This window comes from Mobula birostris, chromosome 22, assembly GCF_030028105.1.
Source record: "Mobula birostris isolate sMobBir1 chromosome 22, sMobBir1.hap1, whole genome shotgun sequence".
Classification (NCBI taxonomy): Eukaryota; Metazoa; Chordata; class Chondrichthyes; order Myliobatiformes; family Myliobatidae; genus Mobula; species Mobula birostris.
This window is the reverse complement of record NC_092391.1, coordinates 25,231,670-25,255,283: the sequence shown is the minus strand read 5'-3', so window position 1 is coordinate 25,255,283 and position 23,614 is coordinate 25,231,670. Positions and strand designations below refer to the sequence as shown.

At 40.4% G+C, this 23,614-nt stretch overlaps 2 protein-coding genes across 8 annotated transcripts in view; one reads left to right on the top strand and one right to left on the bottom strand.

The window, feature by feature from the left end:
- Nucleotides 1-6,133, bottom strand: part of tbc1d13 (TBC1 domain family, member 13) — a 38,425-nt gene extending 32,292 nt beyond the window's left edge. For 2 of the 3 annotated variants that reach the window (XR_011882831.1, XM_072240377.1), the window contains exons 1-2: nt 5,750-6,132; nt 1,465-1,538 (exon numbers count right to left, since the gene is read on the bottom strand). Coding sequence is in view for 2 of the 3 variants with exons in the window: in XM_072240377.1 (XP_072096478.1) it covers nt 1,465-1,538; nt 5,750-5,772 (97 nt within the window). In the remaining variant the exon portion in view is untranslated. Of the gene's footprint in view, nt 1-1,464; nt 1,539-5,749 lie in introns of all 3 variants that reach the window. The other variant, XM_072240375.1, reaches the window with a different exon arrangement.
- The window catches only part of zer1 (zyg-11 related, cell cycle regulator), a 41,939-nt gene that overhangs the window by 4,784 nt on the left and 13,541 nt on the right, over nt 1-23,614 (top strand). The window contains exons 1-10 of one of the 5 annotated variants that reach the window (XM_072240371.1): nt 6,138-6,271; nt 7,338-7,415; nt 10,142-10,378; nt 11,924-12,083; nt 15,938-16,377; nt 19,719-19,895; nt 20,702-20,816; nt 20,997-21,146; nt 22,393-22,566; nt 22,949-23,164. In XM_072240371.1, the coding sequence (XP_072096472.1) occupies nt 10,221-10,378; nt 11,924-12,083; nt 15,938-16,377; nt 19,719-19,895; nt 20,702-20,816; nt 20,997-21,146; nt 22,393-22,566; nt 22,949-23,164 (1,590 nt within the window). In that variant the 5' untranslated portion in view covers nt 6,138-6,271; nt 7,338-7,415; nt 10,142-10,220. Of the gene's footprint in view, nt 1-6,136; nt 6,272-7,337; nt 7,416-10,141; nt 10,379-11,923; nt 12,084-15,937; nt 16,378-19,718; nt 19,896-20,701; nt 20,817-20,996; nt 21,147-22,392; nt 22,567-22,948; nt 23,165-23,614 lie in introns of those variants that run through there. The other 4 variants (XM_072240374.1, XM_072240373.1, XM_072240370.1 and 1 more) reach the window with 4 other exon arrangements.

The window sequence follows — 23,614 nt, the reverse complement described above, 5'->3', positions numbered from 1 at the left end:
AGAAGAATGCTTTCTACGGTGCATCTATAAAAATTAGTGAGGGTTTTAGGGGACAGGCCAACTATCAGCCACATATTTACACTCAACCTACATTAATTCTAGTTTTACCTTCCTCTTCCAGTAACCACTCCTCTCTGCCCCCCTCCTCTGTCTGTTTTTCCCCTCCCATTATGGTGGCTCTCACCCCTTCTCCTCCCCCACCCTCATGACATGACCATCACCTCTCTCAATTCCCCACCTCCTTCCACTGTCCTTTCCCATCAGCTTCCTCCTTCTTCAGCCCTTTACTCCTACCTATCACCTCCCAGATTCTCACATTATCCCCACCCAGCTTCTCCATCACTTGGTCTCACCTATCACCGGCCAGTCTGTACCCCTCTCCCTCCCCGAACCACCTTTCTGCCCCCTTCCTTTTGATTCCTCATGATGGGTCTTGGCCTGAAACAACAACTGTTTATTCCCCTGTATAGATCCTGTTGACTTGCTGAGTTCCTCCAGTATTCTGTGTGCATTTTCAAGACTTCCAGCTTCTGCAGAGTCCCTTGTAGTCTCTTATTTGCCCAATTTCTAGTCAACTCCTCAGAATCTGCCACCCACACACCAAGGCAATGCACCATTAGCTTACTAACCCACATTATCTTTGGGATATGGTAGGAACGCAGAACACCTGGATGAAACCCACACAGTCGGGGCAAAACATGCAAATTCTTTGCGGACAGCACCGGAAATCAGGAGTGAATACAATTCTCTGGTATTTTGAGAGTAAGGTGCATGCAGCCAATGAAATGGCATCTGAAAGAAAACCCATCATTGCAGGAAGTCGCAAGACCTTGGTAGCTTTATAGTAAAGTATTTAGATATAGCATAGTTAATCCCAGGACGGTCTCTATGGTAGCAGGGATAAATCCAGGATTGTCTGTATGGCTGTATTGATAATAACCAGTGACATAAATTAAAATGCATACCTACTGATGTGGGGCATATAGTAGTGATATTAGACGACAATGTTGTATTTTTTTTTACGTTGAGTAAGTGTAAGGTGATGAACAGTTAATTAAGAGATCGCAAGAAAAAAAAACAGAGGGCCTCTTGAGGAATTGTGGAAAGGTTACCATGGCAACTAACAAAAACCACCAGACCCTGACCAGGTCATTTCATGATGATCAAGCAAAGAGAGTGTGATACTTTGAAAGTGTTGGTTAAGAAGTGATACCTGAATATCTCTACATTGGCATTAAGCATGTTGACCAAAATTGGTAGATAAATGTCATGCTTGATACAATTAGGGACAGACAATGTGAATTGTATCCCTAATTGTACAAAGAGTGGCATTTTTTTTAAAAAGTGAAAAACCAATTAGCTATGTCAGATATATATCTTCAGCAGACACAACACATATTTTCACAGACATCTTACCACCATTCTCCAGAATCTCATATTGAAATTTTGCACCATTCTCCTTACCACTGAAACAGAGCTCCTGAAGTTTTGTGAGGCTGATCTTTGGTTCATTTAAAGCAATCCTGAATTCTTCAATCCTATTGAAAGAAAACTGGTCCATAAGTAAAGGGCCATTCAAACAGAACAGCATTACTTGCACAATAATTCATTTGAAATTAAGATCCACTAACATCTGGATGATCAGATGCATTTTTCACCAATGTTCTAAATGTTAATTGTATCACATATGAAAAGTAACGAATGAATACCAAACCTGTACACAAAAATTATTTACGATATACAAATATATTCATCAATGTTCTTAACGACATATTGGCAAGTTCAATTGTAAGATATTTTACAGGTACGTTTTTGAAATTTCACTATAATTTCTTCAAGCCCTGCAGGGCAACACGGCATTGAGATCTTGGGTTAATATTTTGCTCATCCCCATCTTTTATCAGTTCTTCATTTACAGCTTGGTCCCAAGCTCTAAGTTCTCCTGACACTCTTCCATCCCTTTACCTGTCTACAAAGCCTCTCAAAACTTTTGGCCAAACTTTTAGTCAGCACTAATGTCTCCCCATGACCAGGTGTCAATGTTTGTCTAATGTACATTTGTATGAAGCATCTTGATATCCCTTGCTACATTGCACAGACTGCCCAAATGCATTTATTTCCTACCATCATTTCTTTTCAATGTTCAAAGTTCAAAGTAAATTTTATCATCAAAGTACATATATGTCACCATATACAACCCTGAGATTCATTTTCCTGTGGGCATACTCAGTAAATCTATAGAATAGTAACTATAACAGGATCAATGAAATTTAACAGCAGTTACAGTAAAACTTTTCTCAGGTAAGAGTCTCTATGACAAGTAACCATACCTTAAATGAGATCTATAACCATATAACCGTATACTGTAATAATTACAGCACGGAAACAGGCCATCTCGGCCCTTCTAGTCCATGCCGAACTCTTACTCTCACCTAGTCCCACTAACCTGCACTCAGCCCATTACCCTCCATTTCTTTCCTCTCCATATAGTTGTCCAATTTAAGTTTAAATGACAACATCGAACCTGCCTCAACCACTTCTGCTGGAAGCTTGTTCCACACAGCTACCACTCTCTGAGTAAAGAAGTTCCCCCTCATGTCATGTTACCCCTAAACTTTTGCCCTTTAACTCTCATGTCCTCGTTTGAATCTCCCCCACTCTCAATGGAAAAAGCCTATCCACGTCAACCCTATCTATCCTATCTATCCCCCTCATAATTTTAAATACCTCTATCAAGTCCCCCCTCAGCCTTCTATGCTCCGAAGAATAAAGACCCAACTTGTTCAACCTTTCTCTGTAACTTAGGATATGAAACCCAGGCAACATTCTAGTAAATCTCCTCTGTACTCTCTCAATTTTATTGACACCTTTCCTATAATTCGGTGACCAGAACTGTAAACAATACTCCAAATTTGGCCTCACCAATGCTTTATACAATTTCAACATTACATCCCAACTCCTATACTCATTCATTCTAATCCATTCGTAAATAATATAAAATAACAAAAAAAAAATCAGTCCTGATTGTTGAAATTATGGATTTGCAGAAGAATGGCAGGTTAAATGAAAAATTAAAACCAAGATTGAAAGCTTTCTGGTGGAGAAAGACTATAGATAGATAGATACTTGATTGATCCCAAAGAAAATTACAATGTTACAGTAGCATTGCAAGTGCACAGATATAAATAAGAGAAGTAGAAAGAATAAAAAATAAATTACCACAGACAGTCTAACAGGAGGGGCGTCATCACTTCCCTGGCTATAGGTTGACTCATTAGCACTTTCAGTAATAGACTAAGACAACTGTGCTGCAGAGGGTGAGAAGCATTGTTCAGAATTGCCAGGATTTTCTGTAGGGTACTTTGTTCTACCACAGCCTCCGCTGTGTCCAGTCTGACTCCTACAACAGAGCCAGCCTTTCTATTGAGTCCGTTGGCATCACCCGTGTTGATGCCATTGCCCCAGAGTTCCACTGCATAGAAGATTGTACTGATGACAACAGACCGGTAAAACACGCGAAGGAGAGGTCTGCCTACTCCAAAGGACCTCAGTCTCCTCAGGAAGTAGAGGTAAATCTGGCCCTTCTTGTACACAGCCTCCATGTTGGTGCTCCACTCAGGTGCACCCCTATGTACTTGTAGGTCCTCACCACATCCACACCATCAATAGCAACAGGGAGGCTTGGTCTTCCTAAAGTCTATCACCATCTCCTTTACTTTACTGATGTTGAGCTGCAGAGCTAAAATTAATGTTTATCTAAAGGTGGTAGATGACAATTTTTATAGAATCCTGACAAACCTAAACAGAATCCAAATTAAGAAAGAGGTAAAACTGCAAGATTAAATAAACTGACTTCATAAATCTAATGGCTACCTGGAATTTAATTAGAAGATAATTACAGTAACCCCCCAACAATCCACTTTGTAATAGTTTGGATATCTTAGTGATTCAGCATCTGGCTCAGCTTCCTGTGCTCTCTTTAAATTTGCCAGATTCACAACAGACATTATACCATTGTCTAATAATTATTCTGTTGTATAACATCTATAAAAAGTTACATTTTAAGTGTATTAGAATATGAATTAGAGGTACATGCAACAGCCCAGAAAATAACCCAGTCCTGGATTACTAAAGCATTGAGTGTGCAGATTATTGGACTTATAGCCCTAAAATTATTTAAACCAGTTTATCAATCATAAGATATCCCAATGGAGATAAAATGTAAATACGACAGCCTTCACAGCTCTATTCATCCCATGTAAAATAAAGATGGAGGAATGGACATTCAAGTAACATCTATAATCTGGTTTTAAAGTTCATGCTTCATGGCAGTATAATCAGATAGGATTTCAAAAGCTAACCAAAGAGATATTAGAGAGCAGACTAAGGTAGAGATAGAGGCATTAAGAATGCCTTAAAAGGGAAGAGGTAGAAGCATACAGCAGCCTGTAAGAGAATTCTAGACCTTGGACTAGAAAACTGAAACACAAGCTACCAGCCAATAAAATATAGAGGTGTGCAGAAAGGGTAGAATTAGAGGAAAGCAGGAGTTGCTAAAAGACTGGAGGTGCAAGAGATCAGCACAGAACACATTTACGGCTTGAGCAGATTATTTGTTGTTGAAAATAATTTAACTGAATTATTACATAGAGAATGACACTAGAAATCTGAAACAGAAAGAGAAAATGCTGGGGACAGGTCTTTGACCTGAAACATTCATCTCTTTTCACAGATGCTGCCTTAATTGCATTTTAAAATAAAAACAGAAATGCTGGAAACACACAAGTTTACATTTTATTGGGAAAAATGAACATCTGCACATTCCTTCAACACAAATATTTAAATCTGGAGAGTTGCATAAGGATTTGTAGTACTGATACACAAAATATCAAAAGTAGTGAGGTACGTTAATTAAAACACAAATTATTTCTAGAATTGAGAATAATAAGCTTAATTATTAATTACTTAAAATGTGAAGATACTTTATTAACTAAAATCATATAGAACACTGTCCATAATACAAATGGTAATTTCACTGAGTAGCACTTAAGCATTTAAAGAATAGCTAAACAAACACAAATTTGAGAAATAAATAAGTACAATGTTATAACGAGTAGCAGGTGGGAGATGGCCTACACGGAACATAAGCACAAGCATAGAACAATAGAACTGTGTGCAATTCTGTCTTTCGTATCTGTTCTTTCGAAATTCTGTCAACTGAGAATCCTGGATTTCACATTTTACAAATGTCCAAACACTACGTTGAAAAATTTGACCGGCTGCAAACTGAGAACAGCATACCGGAATGCAAGCTGGAAACCTGAAAATAGATTTGGTCAGCACTTGTAGCAAAGATAAGCTTTTTAAGTCATTTACGGAACAGAAAGCTAATGTTCAAGTTTCACAGGACACTATAAATTTAAAGATGAAAAATATGACACATCCTGGAAGGGGCGGGGGTGCTTCCCTATGGATTTTAACATACTGAAGTGAAGATACGGGCAAGATTGAGTAAACAATTAAAGATTGAGTTAAACTGCTGACCACGGACTCAGCTGGAGCATAACTGCTGGCCTGGAGACCATTCAGTTCCTCCAAGTGCCCTGAGTTTGTCTCGTCGCCCTACCCTGGAGGAGCCTCAGCAGTTCATGGAGTCTTTCGGGACAGCTCGCAGCCAGCAACGAAGCCCTGTACGTGTTCAACCAAAGATCCGTCATTCACAGACCTACTTCCATTATCAGCTCCTCACCTGTTCTTGTACAGAGTCGACATGTTGACTTCCTAATTCCCAACCGGCAACTCTACCGGAAACTTGTCCCGTTAATATTAAAGTCCGACAAGAGTAATACCGACGAAATTAATTAATTCTCTCCACCGAGGAATAGTTGATTGTGTAAATTCGGCATTTATAAGGATTTACTCAGAGTGGAAATACCTCTAATATAGAGATATCTCTGAGGCTAAATTAGCAATGCTTTGGTCGATTCACATCCATTTCATTCATATATATGCACACACAAAGAAATAACAGAATTAGATAGCTGAAGCTGTTGTTGTTTTAGCGGCGTAGCCTTTAAGTTGTGACTTTGCTCTGCGTTTCCCCTCTGAGGAGGACGGACCGACTTCACACAGGAAGTAATTCGCGGCTGACAGGCTGACCCGGAAGTGGAGCTGGAGTTTGCTGAAAGCCGTAGAGCGAGTTCTATATGAAAAGAAGGTTATTTTTCAAAAGCAAAAATCGGCGGAGGAGCAGGGGGAGGTGGAGGTGGAGGTGAGTGTTGTTGTGACCCGCCTGGGGATGGGAGATAGGAGGTGGTGGAAACTGAGACCCCGGGTAACCTGACAACCGAGGTGGCAGAGGATCGTGAACGAAGCGGGGCCTGGGAGTGAAGTGGGAGCCTGTCAGCCGCCGTGGGTGCCGGAGTGAGGGGCAGAAAGCGCGAGGGGTTGGGGCTGCGATGGGAGAGAGAGATGTTTGACCTGCTGTGCAAGGAGTGAGGTTTCGTGGAGGGCGACAGAAAGGGAATCGGGTGTTTGAGGGAGTCGCGGCGGAGGGAGAGGGGTGTTGGATGGGGGATCGGGGGAGACGAGGGAGGAAGAGTGTCCGATCGGGAGTCTGCGCAGAGGGGACAGTCTGTGGGAGTTCGAGAAGAAGATGTCCTGAAGGGAGAGAGCCGGGACTGAGAGGAGGGTCTTCTGGGGTGAGTCGGGGTAGGGGGAGGTTCTTGGAGGATGGTTTGAGCAGGAGGAGGGTCTGGGGGCTGAGTTACAGCAGGGGAAGATGTCGGGGTGTATCGGGGCGGGGGTTGGTTTTGGAAGTGAGTCGCGGTAGAGTGAGGATCTGACGGAAAGATGTTGGGACAGTGGAGGGTCTGAAGGGGAGATGTCGGGACGGGGAAAATCTGAAGCAGGAGTCGGGGCAGGGGAGGGTCTGGGGGCTGAATCAGGACGGAGGTGTGTAGGGATGGGGGGAGTCGGGCGGGGGATCGTCTGGAGAGGAATCAGTAAGGGTTCGAGGAGGGAGGGAAAGTTAGAGGTGGTCTGATGGAGGAGGTGTTGGAGGAGAAGATACAGGTATTTAGCTTACAAGTCTTAAGGGGAGTGAAATAATTGTGAGCTTGCTGTGGTAGTGATGAGATCTTGGGTCATGACTGAGAGGGGGAGATGTTGGTTGCTTGTGTATGGGGTCCAAAAATTGATGGGGAATAATTTTGTGATTATGTAGGTTGAGCCTTTGAGACAATGAATAATGCAGGCCTAGTTAAAGAGAGAGAGGTAATGTGGGAAATCTAAGCCGTCAGTAGCTAACTTACAACCAATCTACTCCCACCTCCTAGATTTTCCTGCAGCGAAAAGCCATTCAAACAAGGAATTAGCTATGCAAAAAATATTGCTTGGATCTTTGACAGTGATTGGTAGGTACAGAATCATTGCTGAAATTTGATTAACTACGAGACCCTCTTTCATCACAATGAATTGCGCTTGACCCAGTCCAATATAATCTTTGGTTGGTATGGAGACACAAGAAACTGCAGATGCTGTAAACTGGAACAAAAAAAATCGCTAGTGGAACTCAGTGGGTCAAGTAGCATCTGTGGGCCAAAGAGATAGTTGTTGTCTTGAGTCAAACCAAAACATCAACTATTCCTTTCTATCCACTGATGCTGCTTGATCCACTGAAATCCTCTGATAGTTTAGGTTTTTGCTTTGATTGGGTATGATGCCTTTATCCACAGTTGACAGGATACAGACCCCTGTCTCTCATTGGTTGGGTGAAGGGCTTGTCCATGATTAGCTGAGTGAAAAGCCATGTACATAATTAACTGGAGCCTGAATGCTGTGTCTTGATTGGTTAAATGCAGAGCCCTGTCCTGTGGGTAGGTGCATGCAATTGCTTGAGTACTGAGCGATATTCAGCGATTGTCATTTTTTATTCAGAGAGTTCACCCTTAAAGGAGGAAGTTGTGAATTCAATTGGGCAATTGAGGCTCGTTCTGTAAACACACCATCAAGAATGCTACATTATTGGAAATATGCTTTTCTGGTGAAGGTTTATACCACCCTACCAGACAAATGTATTAGATTTGAAGAATTGGTAAGTTCAGGACAGGAACTGGGCAATATTAATTCCAATTTAGACATCTCAAAAAAAATCCAATTATTTATTTCATTGGTGATTTGGAGATTCTGAATAGCTGTTTTGGTTCTTACTATGGTGGTTTAATGAATCTTAATGATAGGCAACATAGAAATAGAAACAGGTGTAGATCACATAGTCCATCATGCCTATTACAGTCATGGCATTTCTTTTACCTTGGCACCACTTTCTGTGTTGTGTTCTTTGATTCCTTTAATCTGTCTTGAATATACTGAGTAACTGAGAATTCATGGTAGTCTTGGGCAGAGAATTCCAAAGGTTCACTACTCTCTGGGTAAAGAAGTTTCTCCTTAACTTTTAATCACAAGACATTCTGCAGATGCTGGAAAGCGACACACACAAAATACCGGAAGAACTCAGAAGGTTAGGCAGCATCAATGGAGAGGAAAAAAACAGTCAACATTTTGGACCAAGAGCCTTCATCAGCACTCATGATGAAGAGTCCCAACCCTAAATGTCAACTGTTTATTCCTCTCCATAGATGTTGCCAGACCTGCTGAATTCCTCCAGCATTTTGTGTGAATTCGTATGTGTTCTTGTCTCTGCCCTGAATGGCCATATCTTTAGGTGGTGATCCTTAGCTTCCTGTTATGTACTCCACTGATCTCTGAAAATGTTTGTGTAAGGATCCTGTTTCTGTGAACTGTTCATAACCCTGACAGATGGAAGTGGGAAATCTGATGGGATTTGAGTTCCCAAGTGGCAGAAAACGCCTGCAGCTCCGTAGCAACTGGCAAATCAATCCCAACAATCTCCCAAATGCTCGTAAACATGTAAAGGCTGCACATAAGTCAGGTGTTCATAACCTGTTGTGTGTGTGTGTTGGGGGGAGGTCCTATATGTTTCAGTAAGATTGCCACTTGTTTTTATAAACTTGGGGGTAAAATATTTTCTTGTACAACAAAGGAATCAATCTGATGAATTCCTGTATAGTAAATAAATCTTTTCTCAGGTAGGAAGACCAGAAATGTATTCTGGAGACAGCCAAACCAGGGCTCTGCTGTAATTGAAGTAAGACATCTCGACCCGTGTCATCAAATCTTGCAATAAAGGCCAGCAAACCACTTGTTTCCAGACTGCTTAAGTGCTTAACAATTCATAGAATGACCAAGAAAGAAATGGGACAAATGGCACCACACAAACCTTCTCCCATATTCATTTTCAAATGGGGTTGTAACATTTTTCTGTCATTCATTCTTTGGGGTTCTCTTCTGTTTTTTTGTGGATGTCTGTGAAGAGTAAGAATTTCAAGTTGTACCTTGTATACATTCTCTTATATTGAAAAGCTATTATCATGATTGTTTATTCTTTTTCTCCTTATGTATTCATTCAGCTTTCCATTAAATACTACTACGTATTTTGGTTTATAAATCTCATCACCCGATCTGTTTATCTGTTATCTGAAATCTGCACCTCCAGTTGCTGGGCCACGTACCTGTTAATGGAAAAAGTTGCTTTTTATTTACCTGCTCAAACCCATCATAACTTTGAACAGTTCTGCTAGATCGTGCCTAATCCTCTCTGGTTTATAAGGAGTGCAGTTGCAGCATGGCTAGCAGTATCTCTCAAAAGTACAGGTTGCCTGTCGTGTTGTTGGGCGACGCACAGCACGTGTAGCCTGAAACCTGTAACTTCGTTTATAGTTTAACGAATTGTTTGAAGCTATTCCAATTGTAAATGAAAGAGTGCCAATCCAGTTTTTAAAAAAAAGGAAAGCTTAAAACAGTAAAATGTTGCAACACAATTCACTCATAAATTTCCAAGTTTAAAAATAATTATCAGGACAGTGCATAGACCAGCCCACGGAAAGGAGAGCTTTAAGACAGTTAATTGGTACGCTGTTACATAAACCATAGGCCAAATTACCTCCTCCTGTGATGAAAGATACTTAAGTATATAATTTCATTTGATAGACTGTAAATAGTGAAAATATGGCATCTTTGTAATTGAGACTGGTTTGCATTACGCTTTCATCTTCCACAGCTCTCTCCCGATGTCTGTGTAGCCGCAGGCACCGTCGCACCACTCACTGGCTGTGAAAGAGGTGGAGGGTGCTCCAGACATGGCTTCATACAGCCCCGACTCGCTGATGACTCTCTGCACCAAGTATTGCTTGTGGAACCTGGAAGGAACTCTGTGCTACATGCAAGACAATGAGACGCTGCGGCTGCACCCCGATATCTTTCTTCCCAGTGAGATCTGTAACCGTCTTGTCAATATGTGAGTTTCAACTACAGAATTGGAAGGAGGTGAAGGGTATCTGAGAGATGATGTCATTCAGGATGGTGATGTCAGGAAATACTTCTTAATCTGTAGTATAGAAAAAATCTGGGATGCTATTGCTGTATATAGGGCTTTGCTCTGTCCACATTAGCTATTAGATGTCTTATATTAGAATTCAGTAATATTTTAAAAGCTGTTTAAACTATAAAGTATTTTGAGGCTTTATGAGGGATTCATCAAATCACATTTGAAATATGTTAGGCCTGTATGTAAGGAAAGATGTGCTGGCCCTGGAGAAGCTCTCCAAGAACAATGCCTGGAATGAAAGGCTTAACTTTTGAGAAACTTTTGATGGCTCTGATCTTGTGCTCAATTGAGTTAGGAAGGATGAAATGTTGAAACTCATTGAAACCTCCTTTGAGCTAGCGGGCATTGAATCTATGGAATTCATTACATTGAGGTTTGTGGGAGCCAAGTAATTGGATTTCTTTAAGGCAAACATTAATACCATCTTGACTGGTAAGGGGGTAAAGATAGGTAGATGAGGTTGAGAGAAGAAAATCCACCATGGTTGAATGACGGAACAGATTTGATGGGCTGAATGGTGTTGATGCTCTTGTGTCTTGTGGTCTTGTGATATCCAAGATAATGAAAGGTCATTAAAAAATGAAAGTTGTTTTTAACTCTCCTGTAAGTTGTTATGACTACCAGTAACTTGTTAATTCCAAAACTGAAATTTATTTTTTGTTGGACAAGGACATTAGGTGGGTAAGAAACAACAAAAGTTGGTTGAAATTAAGATGACGATTGGCCAAGACAGATTGGATAGCAGAACAAGATTAAGAGCTTTAGGTTTCTGTGGCTTTCAGAAACTGGAAATGGTTCAAAAGGAAGTGACCAAAGTGGTAAGATCCAATCAACCCATCTAACATGAAGCAGAGGATAAGTCAACCCTACAAGCCTTTCTACCATGCATGATATTTATCTCAACTGAATTTTCACATCTTTGCTCCAGGATCTATGACATATCCACCCATAGAAATCTATTGGCCTCAACGGTAAAAGCTTTAATTGACCTCCAGCACTTCTAGCCTTTTTAAATGCAGAGAACTCGAGGTTTCAAAAACTGTGTGGCAAGAGTTCTGATGTGTTTTGCTTCAAACATAGCTCACTAATATACTCAATAAAATGGGAGAAATTCTTCCACAAGGGAATTATAAAAATAGGAATCTCACCATTACATGGAGCAGTTGAGGGAAAACTCACAAATAGATTTAAGAGGAAACTAGGTAAGACTATCTTTGCAACTATGAAACTCTGATGCATAAATTTAAGTTTAGATGATTGAGGGCTGGTTTGAGCGAGATGCTAAGACTGGTGGGATGGAAATGAAGGAATGATGTAGCATTTTGTAATGAAGGATGGTGGAATCCTAAGAATATTTTATTTTCATGTTCTCCTAAACCCTCAAACACTGCTTTTTCCAATTCTGAGGTTAAGTCAATTTCAAAAGGCTCATACCATCTCTTGTGCTCTCTCTAGGTATATGGACCTCGTGAACACAGACAACAGCTTCCCCGTAAACTTCAGTTTCTTTAGTTTGTTCTCAGACCATCGGAGTACTCGACTGACTCGTGTACATTTGAGGGGGATTCATGACGATGTCATTCAGGATGAGGACTTGTTGGCATTTTCTAAACAAGTATGAGTGACGTTATATATTTTTGTCACTCACCCAGTCTCTCTCTAACCCTCCTCTCTTCCAAAAATGTGGCACATTTTAATCTGACATTTTGGTATTTGTTTCTTGAACACACACACAAGCTCTTTCAGATGAACATGAAAAGAAAATATTTAGACAAAATACTTCAAAATGGACAATCTGAAGTTGCCTTGTTTCAACAATCATCTCCATTCACATGGTTCTGACTTCACATAAGGGGTTTAATTTCACTATATCTGGTCTCCCTCAGAGACAGCTGACTAGCTTTTGTTTGAGAAAGGGAATCTATAGCTAGTCCTAATTCTATCCACATAGCCACATAGCTAAGTCAGGCTCAATAATGGAAGTTCTGGTGAATTCTTCCTTTCTCAGTCAGAATGACCAAGACAAACTTGGTGTTCCCAATACACCTATGTTGAAATCAATTTAGACTGAAGATCAAACGTGGAATATTCCTATTATTATAATACATGTAAAATATAGAGTTTACAGAGAATGGTGTGGAAAAACAAGAAGAAAAAATCCGATGAGCAGCAGTTCTGTGAGCGAAAACTTGTTAATGAAAGAGGTCAGAAGAGAATGGCCAGACCAGTTCAAGCTGACAGGAAGGCAACGGTAACTCAAATAACCACATGTTACAACAGTGGTGTGCAGAAGACCATCTCTGAATGCACAACTTGTTGAACCTTGAAGCAGGTGGGGTACAGTAGCAGAGATCACAAACAAACACTCAGTGGCAACTTTATTAGATGCAGGAAGTACCTACTGAATTGGTCACTGAGTGCATGTCAGTGTGTCGGAATGATTGAAGATGAGAATAACATGCTAACGAAGACTATAATTCAAATACAATTCCTAACTTGTGTGATTAGCTCCATGTTTTATTGGGAATGGAAAAACAAAGATAATAGGTTGCAACATTTTGATCCAAATTCTATTGTTAAGTCAGAGTGTGTGCTGCTCACATTGGTGACATTATCACATGTTGTTTCACCAATGTTTGGATGAATCATGACTGGAAGTGTCCAATTTTCCAAAGGATGGTATTTTGCCAGGAATACCACAAGAGCTTTGGAATGTGACCAAATGTGATGTACTTATCGTCAAAAAAGGTTTTGTTTTCTGGTCCAATTTCTGGACTATGGTAGGCTAAGGAATTGTGAGTGGAAAAGTAATTAAGACTGGAGTTTGAATTTGAATGGCATGTGTAGTAGATGCAGCACAGGACCTGTAATCCATCTTTCCTATACCTATGTATTCCTTACATATACATCAAGCTTCCTCTTAAATTCATCAGCTCTCTGCTTTACCTTGGTATTCAACAATTAGTTCACCATTTTCACCACTCATGAGATGTTCTTTCTAAATTCTTAAAGTGACTTTCTTATATTAACAACCTGTTCTGGAGAAGCCAATGTGGAAAGAGTTACTTCACAATTTCAAAGACCTCGATCAGATTCACTTTTCCATGCTTACTTTCTTCCAGGAAAAAAAAGACTAAGTTTCCATATTTTCCAATATTTACAGCCCCCTTCATTCTGGCCATATCCTTGTAAATCTTTACTGCATTTTCTTCACTGCTGCTGTTATTGTTTTGAATAGAAAAATATCATTTTGAATAGGTCTAATGCAGATGCAACCTCAATGGCTCTCCACATTGCCTTGGATCACTTGGACAATACAAACACCTATGTCAGGATGCTGTTTATTGACCATAGCTCAGCATTCAACACCATCATTCCTACACTCCTGATGGGAAAAGCTGCAGAACCTGGGCCTCCTTACCTTCCTCTGCAGCTGGATCTTCGATTTCCTAACTGGAAGACTACAATTTGTGCGGATTGGAAGTAACAGCTCCACCTCGCTGACGATCAACACTGGCGTACCACAGGGATGTGTGCTTACCTCACTGCTGTACTCTCTCTACACCCATGACTGTGTGACTAGGCACAGCTCAAATGCCATCTATAAGCTTTCTGATGATACAACCATTGTTGGCAGAATCTCAGATGCAGAGAGGGTGTACGGAAGCGAGATATACCAGCGTGTTGAGTGCTGTGGTAGCAACAACTTTGCACTCAGTGGTAGTAAGACCAAGGATCTGATTGTGGACTTCAGGAAGGGTAAGATGAGAGAACACAAACCAATCCTCATAGAGGGATCAGAAGTGGAGAGAGTGAGCAGTTTCAGGTTCCTAGGTGTCAAGATCTCTGAAGATCTAACCTGGTCACAATATATTGATGCAGCTATAAAGAAGGCAAGACAGCGGCTATATTTCATTCGGATTTTGAGGCGATTTAGATAGTTACGTAAGGCACTTCAACTTTTACAGATGTACCGTGGAGAGCATTCTGACTGGCAGCATCAGCATATGGTATGTGTTTGGGGGAGGGGGAGCGCGAGGTACTGCACAGGATCAAAGTAAGTTGCAGAGAGTTGTAAAATTAGTCAACTCCATCATGGGTACCAGCCTCTGTAGTTTCCAAGACATCTTCAAGGAGCAAATACCTCGGGAAGGCAGCGTCCATCATTAAGGACCCCCACCACCCAGGACATGCCCTTTCCTCATTGTTACCATCAGGAAGGAGGTACAGAAGCCTGAAGGCACTCACTCAGCGATTCAGGAACAGCTTCTTCCCCTCTGTCATCTGATTCCTAAATGGACAATGAACCCGTGAACACGACCTCACTACTTATTTTAAAATTTCTTTTTGTGCACTACATATTTTAACTATTTAGTATAACTGAAGTGTCTTGCGGACCTCAGAATGCTATTTGCTTGTGCTTTTTTCCTCTCTGCACATTGGGTGTTTGATCTTTTTTATGTGGGCATTATGTGCTTTTTTTCACTCTGCACATTGGGTGTTTGACAGTCTTTGTGGGTTGTTTTTCGGTTCCTTTGTTTCATGACATGGAGATGAATCTCAAGGTTGTTTCATAATAATTGTACTGTGACCTATATTTACATATTTACTGTAATTCAGTTTTTTCTATATTTATCGTGCATTGTACTGCTTCCACAAAGTTAACAAATTTCATGACGTACGTTGGTGATATTAATTCTGTTTCTGATTGTCTTTTTGAAAATGGTTGAGGTAAGAAGATAGGACCTTATCAGAAATTTCAAAACATAACTCTTTTGCTGTATATAAAATCACATGTAAACTATGAAACGTTCTGGAAAACATGAGAGACAACTGAATCGATAAACTGGAAAATGGTAGTAATTGAACTATTCATCATTTTCGGGGCTCTTTTTCTTTTTTAATGATTTTCACTCTAGGCATGGGTGTCACTACCAAGGCCACTATTTATTGCTTTTATCTTTTTTGCCCTGAAATGTGCTGTGTGCCTGTGATGCTGCTGCAATGCCTTTTTCATTGCACCAGTGCAAACATGTACTTGTGCATACGACAATAAGCTCTACTCTGACTTGTAAGTATTTTGCAGGGTCCTAGTGCAGTTCAAAGTCAATTGTGTTGATACGGGCGTAAAACCACACACAGGTCTAGAATAGATAAGGACAAATAGTATCCTTTCATCAAGGGAATTACAACTAATCTTGAGTCACTTTTTCTGATACCAGATATTTATCCGAGGACTTTATTTTAAATTCTCAAACTATTGCAGTTAAACTCCCTGGATTAATAGCTAAAGTTTGAAGATCACCCTTTCAGGCTTCTAGGCTATATGTTTCTTCATAACCTTTCCAATCACATAACCACTGCATTATTTGTTTGCTAATTAGCAATTGTAAAGCTACAATTAACGATATTCTGTCTGGTAATTTGGTAATCCAGTGACATGACATCTACCTTTCCTCTGTCCTTCAGGATCTCATTGAGCTTCGCTTGGTGAACTGCGACAGACTCTCAGCCAAGAGCTTACAGACTCTTAATAACTTTCGCAGCACGCTGGTGTCACTCAGTCTGTTTGGGTGCAATAACATTTTTTATGAAGAGGAGAATCCTGGCGGCTGTGAGGGGGACAACAGCCTGGTGAGCTCCTCACGGCAGGATCTTGTTAAGGACTTCACCTTTACTGGCTTCCACCGGCTGTGTTTTCTCAACCTGGGATATCTAACTGAGGGAGTGAACGTAGACCGACTCCTGCGGCCACTGACCACTCTGACCTCACTTGACCTCTCTGGAGTCCAGCTGAATGACATCCAGTTCCTGCTACAGTGGCAGAAGAGGCTTGGGTCATTAGTGTTGTACGATGTGGACCTCTCTGAGGAACACATCTGGGTCCTCCTACAGCTCACTAACCTCAGGTAGGATATATTTTTTCTAGATCTTGGTCACATGATGGCCTAGAAGTTCAGACCTTAATTGTTGCTCTCCCTAGTCTCAGTAGTGTTGGTGCATGGCCAAGTGGTTATGGCGTCAGTCTAGTGATCTGAAGGTTGCTAGTTCGAGCCTCAGCTGAGGCAGTATGTTGTGTCCTTGAGCAAGGCACTTAATCACACATTGCTCTGCGACGACACCGGTGCCAAGCTGTATCGGCCCTAGTGCCTTTCCCTTGGACAACATCGGTGGTGTGGAGAAGGCTTGCAGCGTGGGCAAATGCCGGTCTTCCATACAACCTTGCCTAGGCCTGCAACCTGGAAACCTTCCAAGGTGCAAATCCATGGTCTCACAAGACTAACGGATGCCTATAGTCTCAGTAATAAGGAAATAGTCCCTCTAATATAGTTCAGCATACCTAACGTCTGACATGACCAATAATGGACATAAAACCCAGTTAGTCCAGAATGCTCAGAACTCTGGTGGCACCTTTTGTTATTTCTCCAACTCTTTGAATTCACTTTTTTAAAGATGAAAGTAGTAAATTGTCCAGTAACCTCAGTAAATTAGTTAAAAGGAAACATGGGAAACAAAGATCAGGTAAATTTCAAAAGAATGCTGGAAATAGAACCAGGTGAGATGGAAGGGACCGCAGAAATCGGGACCTGTTGTGTGAAGGGAAGTGGACACTGGAGCCCAGTGTGAGCCAGGTACTAATTCAAAATGGTCAGATAGTGTTACTGTGACAGAAAATGTGACCCAAAATTTGATCAAGCGTAGGCCTTCAAAGAAGGTTATATGTCTGGACATTTTAGATAGAGTGGAATGAGATTGTGAGGGGATTTTAAAACAAAGAAGAAAACGTCAAACCTGAGACCTTACCAGACTGGAAGTTGATGTAAGTGACAGTAGACCCAGAATTCCCCAGATGCCCATCAGTGACCTCCTACAAGTTTCAGGTGGTCTTACTTCACCACGTCCCTGTTAAATTGTTGTGCTTGTCACTATGTAGAAAGAAGTTTTAAAGAACCACTCTTTATATTGCTACTGAGATTGATCATATATTGCAGCACCCAATTTAACACCATCTTCATTTTTAACAAATTACTTTTCCATAGGCTACTGTCACTCCCCAACTTTGTAAGTCATGGTTTCAATCTTATTACTGATCTAAACTTGCTTCCAGGCATAAAAGGATATGCATTCTTTCCTAACTGTTCTCAAAATTGTTAAGCAACACGTTATTTATGATTTATTGGTTTATTTATTTGTTGAGATACAGTGTGGAATAGGCCCATTTGGCCCTTCGAGCCACATCACTCAGCAATCCTCCAATATATTCCTAACCTAATCACGGGACAGTTTACAATGACCAATTAACCTACCAACCGGTACGCCTTTTGACTGTGGGAGGAAACCTGAGGAAACTGATGTGGTCACGGGGAGAATGTACTACGAACTTCTTACAAGCAGCGGTGGGAATCAATTATTTCATTCTTCTTAACACTTGTGTACCAGAAATGACATTAAACAATCTAGAGTAATTTAGGATAAAAAGAAAGATTTGCATTTTAACTTTCTCCTTTCACAATTTCAGGATGTCCCTTTAAATAATTTCTGAGTTCTCTGTATTAACATATTTTATGGAATAAAGCGGTCTGTTTACACACTGTAAACGTCCACAAACAGCAAAATGCAGAACCCATAGGAGGGAGGCTGAAAATCTGGCTGAGTGAAGCCACAACAACAACCTGTCACTCAAAGTCAGCAAAAAGTTGATTATCGACTACAGAGGGAAGAAGCTGGAATCAATCCTCATTAAGGGAACGGAGATAAAGAGTCAGTAGCTAAAAATTCCTTGACATTAACATTTCAGAGGATCTGTCCTGAGACCAATACATAAGTGTCATCACAAAGAAAGCACAGCAGTGCAACTACTTTCTTAGAAGTTTGCATAGATTCAGCATGCCACCAAAAGCTTTGACAAACTTCCATGGGTGCACAGTGAAGAGTATCCTAACTGGCAATGTCATGGTCTGCTATGGGAGACACCAATGCCCAGGAACAGAAAAGGCTACAGAAGGTGGTGGACACAGCCCGGTCCATCACAAGCAAAGCCTCTCTACCACCGATGAGTACATTTACATGGAGTGCTGCCACAAGAAAGGAGCATCCATCAATGAGAATCCCTTCCATCCCGGCCATTGCCCCTTCTGAATGGAAGAACAGAACCCCATAGGACCCACAGTAACAGTTCATACCCTACAGCTATCAGGCTTCTGAATCAATGTGGGTGACTTCATTCACACAGTATTATTACAAACTCATAATATGTTTTCATGATGCTGGTCAGAGGATAAATATTGGCTAGAACACCAGAAAGACTCTCCTGTGTCATGGGTTCTTTTCCAATTGTCATAGAAGGAAATATTTCATAGTTTATCCAAAAGACAGTACCTAAGTACCTTAGCAATGCAAAGAAGAATTGGCTGGATTATATCCTCATAGCGTCTGAGTGGCAATTGAACCCACGACTTTCTGATATTTTTTGAGTGGGGAATCATGGCTGACATATTCAAGTGAAATTTCCAGTAACAAGGTTAATGTTGTTTAATTGCTATCTTTTACTTCTGAAAAAGATGTAGTTGCTTTTGTGGGATAATATCACCCTCTAACAGGGATTCCCAACCTGTGGTCCACAGATCCCTTGGTTGATGACCGGGGTCCATGGCATAAAAAAGGTTGGGAACCCCGGATTAGACTGTTTTATAATTAGTTGTCTTTTGCCTGTACCATTCAATGCCTTTCAATTGGAATTAATTTTTTCTAAGTTAACCATTTTTATCTAAGTAAGCAAACCTCAGAGAAATCTACAGCAGTATAAAATAAACTTCAAGATGGCTTTATTAACTTTATCCTTCCTTTCAAGGTGGACCATGCTTTGGCCATTCATAAGGAGAACATTGAGTGAGTTGTGTGTACTGGCCCTCCAATGGGATATACAGTGATCCTGGATTCTGAAGGACAACCATTGTTAAATCTGATTTGCCCACTCTTGCCTCCATAGGTATTATTAGGGTCAGATAGAACTTGCCTTTGAACTTGCATCATTGGGTGTCAGCAAGCCAAGTAAGGGAGCTTCTTAGTCACTCTCAACAAATTTAAGCTTGGTCAGTGCAGACCAGAAATCTGACCTGGAATCTTTGTCTGTGTGTCTAATTGGATAATGCAAAGTTGGAGTGATAATGAGAGAGGTACTTTAGTTATTGTTTTCAATATGTCACCAAATGCATTAATCTCTGATATCTTACTGCAATTTCTTCTACAGACACTTAGACATTTCTCGTGATAGAACTTCCAGTTTCTACAAATTCAAACTGACCAGGAAAGTTCTTACTGCCTTTGTGCAGAACCTTAAAAACCTCGTCTCACTAGACATCTCAGGACACTTAATGCTGGATAACTCTGCAATCTCAAGTCATGATGAAGCCTTGGGCCCTGCAAGGTGAGAGCTGAGGCTTAGCCAAATATCATAGGTTGAACTTTCTTTTTCAAACATTAGGTTGCCACCCGGCCAAAAAAACTCATAAAAATGTAGTAGCTTTGCATGTTATCTCTTACAACAAACTATTTCTTTGGAAAGGTGATAATAGCCAGTTCGTATAGATGCAACAAATTATAGAGAGATGAATGATTTGGTTAACTACTTGGCACAGGACACCACCTGAATTCCTTTGAATGACACTTACAGTACAGAGATTCCCATCACTGGGTTCAGTGCTACTTAGAGATGAGTGCATAATCTGGCTTGGCCCTCTAGTTCAATACAATCATTTGGATAAAGATGTTATTGTGATGCTTTACGTGCACGCTTTAACTGTTGAGAGCAAAGTTGGAGATCCTATGTATTGGAAAAGAACAGGAACATTCTCACAATGTCCTAGCTTTCAAATTTTAATGAATAAAACCACTTAATTAGTTATTTATTGCTCTGCACAATAAACTAATTGTGTGCCAATACATGCAACATCTCTAATGTAGGAAGTCTCATGCTGCTACAGCAGAGAGCAATCATTTTGGATGAAAACCGAGTGAGCCAGGTTCCCAAACACCCAATTAAGAGATTGTACAGAGTGAGATTGTTAATAGATCAGAAGAGAGAACTTTGGAATTGAGGAACTAAAAAGTTGAAATTTCAGATGATAATCTTAGATTTCCCTCCATTAAATGTTGAGGCAAAAAAATACACTTAAGCTTTTGAGAAATGTGATAAATTTGGACTAATTTATCTCATTTGTTTTATGTCTTTAGTAACGAGCCACAAAAGAGTAGCATTGAACCATTCCGTGCACTAAAGAGATCCTTTCAGTTCCTGGGATTATTTGACACCACACTCTGCAATCTAACACATATTCCTGCTTATAAGGTGAGTGAGCTGCTCTTCCTCACTGGTATTCTTCATATTAGGATGCTCATTTAAGTACAGGTGTGTGTGTGTGTGTGTGTGTGTGTGTGTGTGTATATATATAAATGATCTGCTGTTAATCGCTTTTGAGCCCGCACAATTGACTTGCAGATTTTGTTACAGTTCTACTATTATTACTAGGTAACTGGTGAAGCAAATGAGGATCAAATTCTGAATGCTATTGAAGCTTATGCAGAATATCGCCCAGAGATTGCTTCGCGTGCAATAAATCATCTCTTTGATATTGCACGTATTGACCGATGTATTAACCAGCCATTGCGTGCCCTGCAGGTAAGGTTCAAGGTCAAAAGAAAGGAAGAGTGCAATGAATTAGAAAGTGACCTTTTTAGAATAGAACAGAAACTCCCTTTTAATGGTGTGAATGTAAAGGAATCCCTGCTTACCGTTGGGATATATGCCAGGGGATATTATTTATTTCCTGTTTTATTTATTACCATTATTATATGTATTCTTACAGTTTGTTTTCTTTTGCACATTGGTTGTTTCCCAGTCTTTTTGTGTAATTTTTCATTAATTCTGCTGTATTTGATTGTCCACAAGAAAATGAATCTCAGTATGTTATATGGTGACATCGAAGTATTTTGGTAATAAGTTTACTTTGAACTTCAAACTTCTGAACTTTGATGTTCTTTGATGCTACTCGGCACGATTGTCTTCCAATTCTTACAGTTTAATTCTGCACAGAATAAGTTGGTCTGCCCAATTTATAGATTTAATGAAAGTGTAAGGTTTAAAATTCAAAATTTTACAAAATTCACAAAAAATGATAGCCTGGGTCTCTGAGTTTCTCACGCATCGCTCGCTCCTCCCCCCCCCCCATAAAAAGTACAGAAGAATAAGATGATGTGGACTTGATTAGGGAGCAAATGGAGATTGCTGTATTCTGGAAGGATGAGATAATAATCTCATCTGAATTTAAAAGAGCGAGCTTTTTAACTCGGAAACTGAGTTTGTGACAGCACTGTTTATCTGGGATTCCCTTAGTTGCAATGCATGAGAGGGAATGGACTTTTACTTTAGGGAAGTGAAAAAGACTTTAATCATTCCCAGCCTCCAGTCAGAATTTTGCAAACAGTGAAGTGTAGACAGTGATGTGAAACAGGTAGCACTAGGGAGAATCTCTTACAGTCCTGCAAAATAGTACTGTGGGATTACTGCCTCCATACAATATCTCATTTTAAAGGATACCACCCCCAACAGTCCAGCACTTCCTCACTGAGATAAAGGGGCAAACAGTAATCTATATGATACTGAGTTCAGCTCAGCAACATAGGATGGAGGGAAATCTGAGATATGCAGATAAACCCTTATGCCAATTTAGGAAATAATGTTCAGGTAGTTATTCTGTGTCTAAAGGTGATGAAGCAAGCTGTGAGTGACAGTGATAATGATGCTTGTGGAACTCTATAAAAATGTGAAGGGGCCTTACAGAAAGGCCATTAAGAGATGTACTAGCCACAATGCTAATAACAAAGTAGAAGGAAGCTGTTTTGAAAGTCTATTCTCTTTATTGCAGCTGGTGATCTCTGCATTGAAGTATCACAAATTTGACAAGAGCGTTCAGGTGACGGGCAGTGCAGTACTCTTCTACCTGACTGGCGCAGATTACCGGCAAGAGCAAAGCATCAAGCTCCGCCGCCAGGTCATTCAGGTGGTGCTGAATGGTATGGAGTCCAACCACGAGGTAACGGTATGAATGTACCCGTTCAACACATCTGCACGTCTGTAATCTGTGTGGTACTTGAGATTTTTAATATATAGACTAGATATTATAGTTCCTTGCAGCATAATACAATTCACTTGGTTAGTTTCTAAGAAATAGTACACAGCAAGTTGATAACTTAATTGACACTGTGGGAGAGCCCTCCCCACTCACCATCTCTTCCCTACTCTTTACTTTCTTGCCCCTAATTCCCTAATTCTTTAAAACCAGGCTTTTCTTTTAATGTCTCTTTCCTCCAATTCCCATCTACTCCTTCACAATTAACACTTCCTTGCTGTTAGTTTGTACTGGGTGTTTAATCATGCTCCTCTGCCTAGCTCTAACTGTCGGTCCCATCCCGGCACTGCAGGTACAACGGAATTGCTGCTTGACGCTCTGTAATTTTGGTATTCCAGAGGAGCTGGAATTCCAGTACCGGCGGGTGAATGAGCTACTCCTTCGCATCCTCAATCAGACGCGGCAGGATGAGTCCATCCAGCGCATTGCAGTGCACCTTTGCAATGCGCTGGTCTGCCAAGTTGACAACGACCACAAGGAAGCAGTAGGAAAAATGGGATTTGTTACGGTAAGTAGTGTGAATATGACCACCAGCAGAAGTACCAGACTGTTGTATCATTGTCATTGTAACTTAACTATGCTGGTGAAGCATATTAGTGAGGTGGGCGGAGTGGATAGAAATAGAAGCCAATAATATATTCTAAGTTGTGCTTCGTCATTCAATTTACATAAACCTAACATAATAATAATAATAATTATTGATCCCCAGTGGGAGATTCTTCTGTTACAGCAGCAATATTTAAAAACACACTTAGCAGTGTGCGACTTAACTAATAATACAATACAGAATAATACACAATAATAATTTACCAATGTGCAATAATGTTTCAATAGATACATTTAATGTCAGAGAAATGTATACAATATACATCCTGAAATTCTTCTTCTTCGCAAACATCCACAAAAACAGAGGAGTGCCCCAAAGAATGAATGACAGTTAAATGTTAGAACCCCAAAC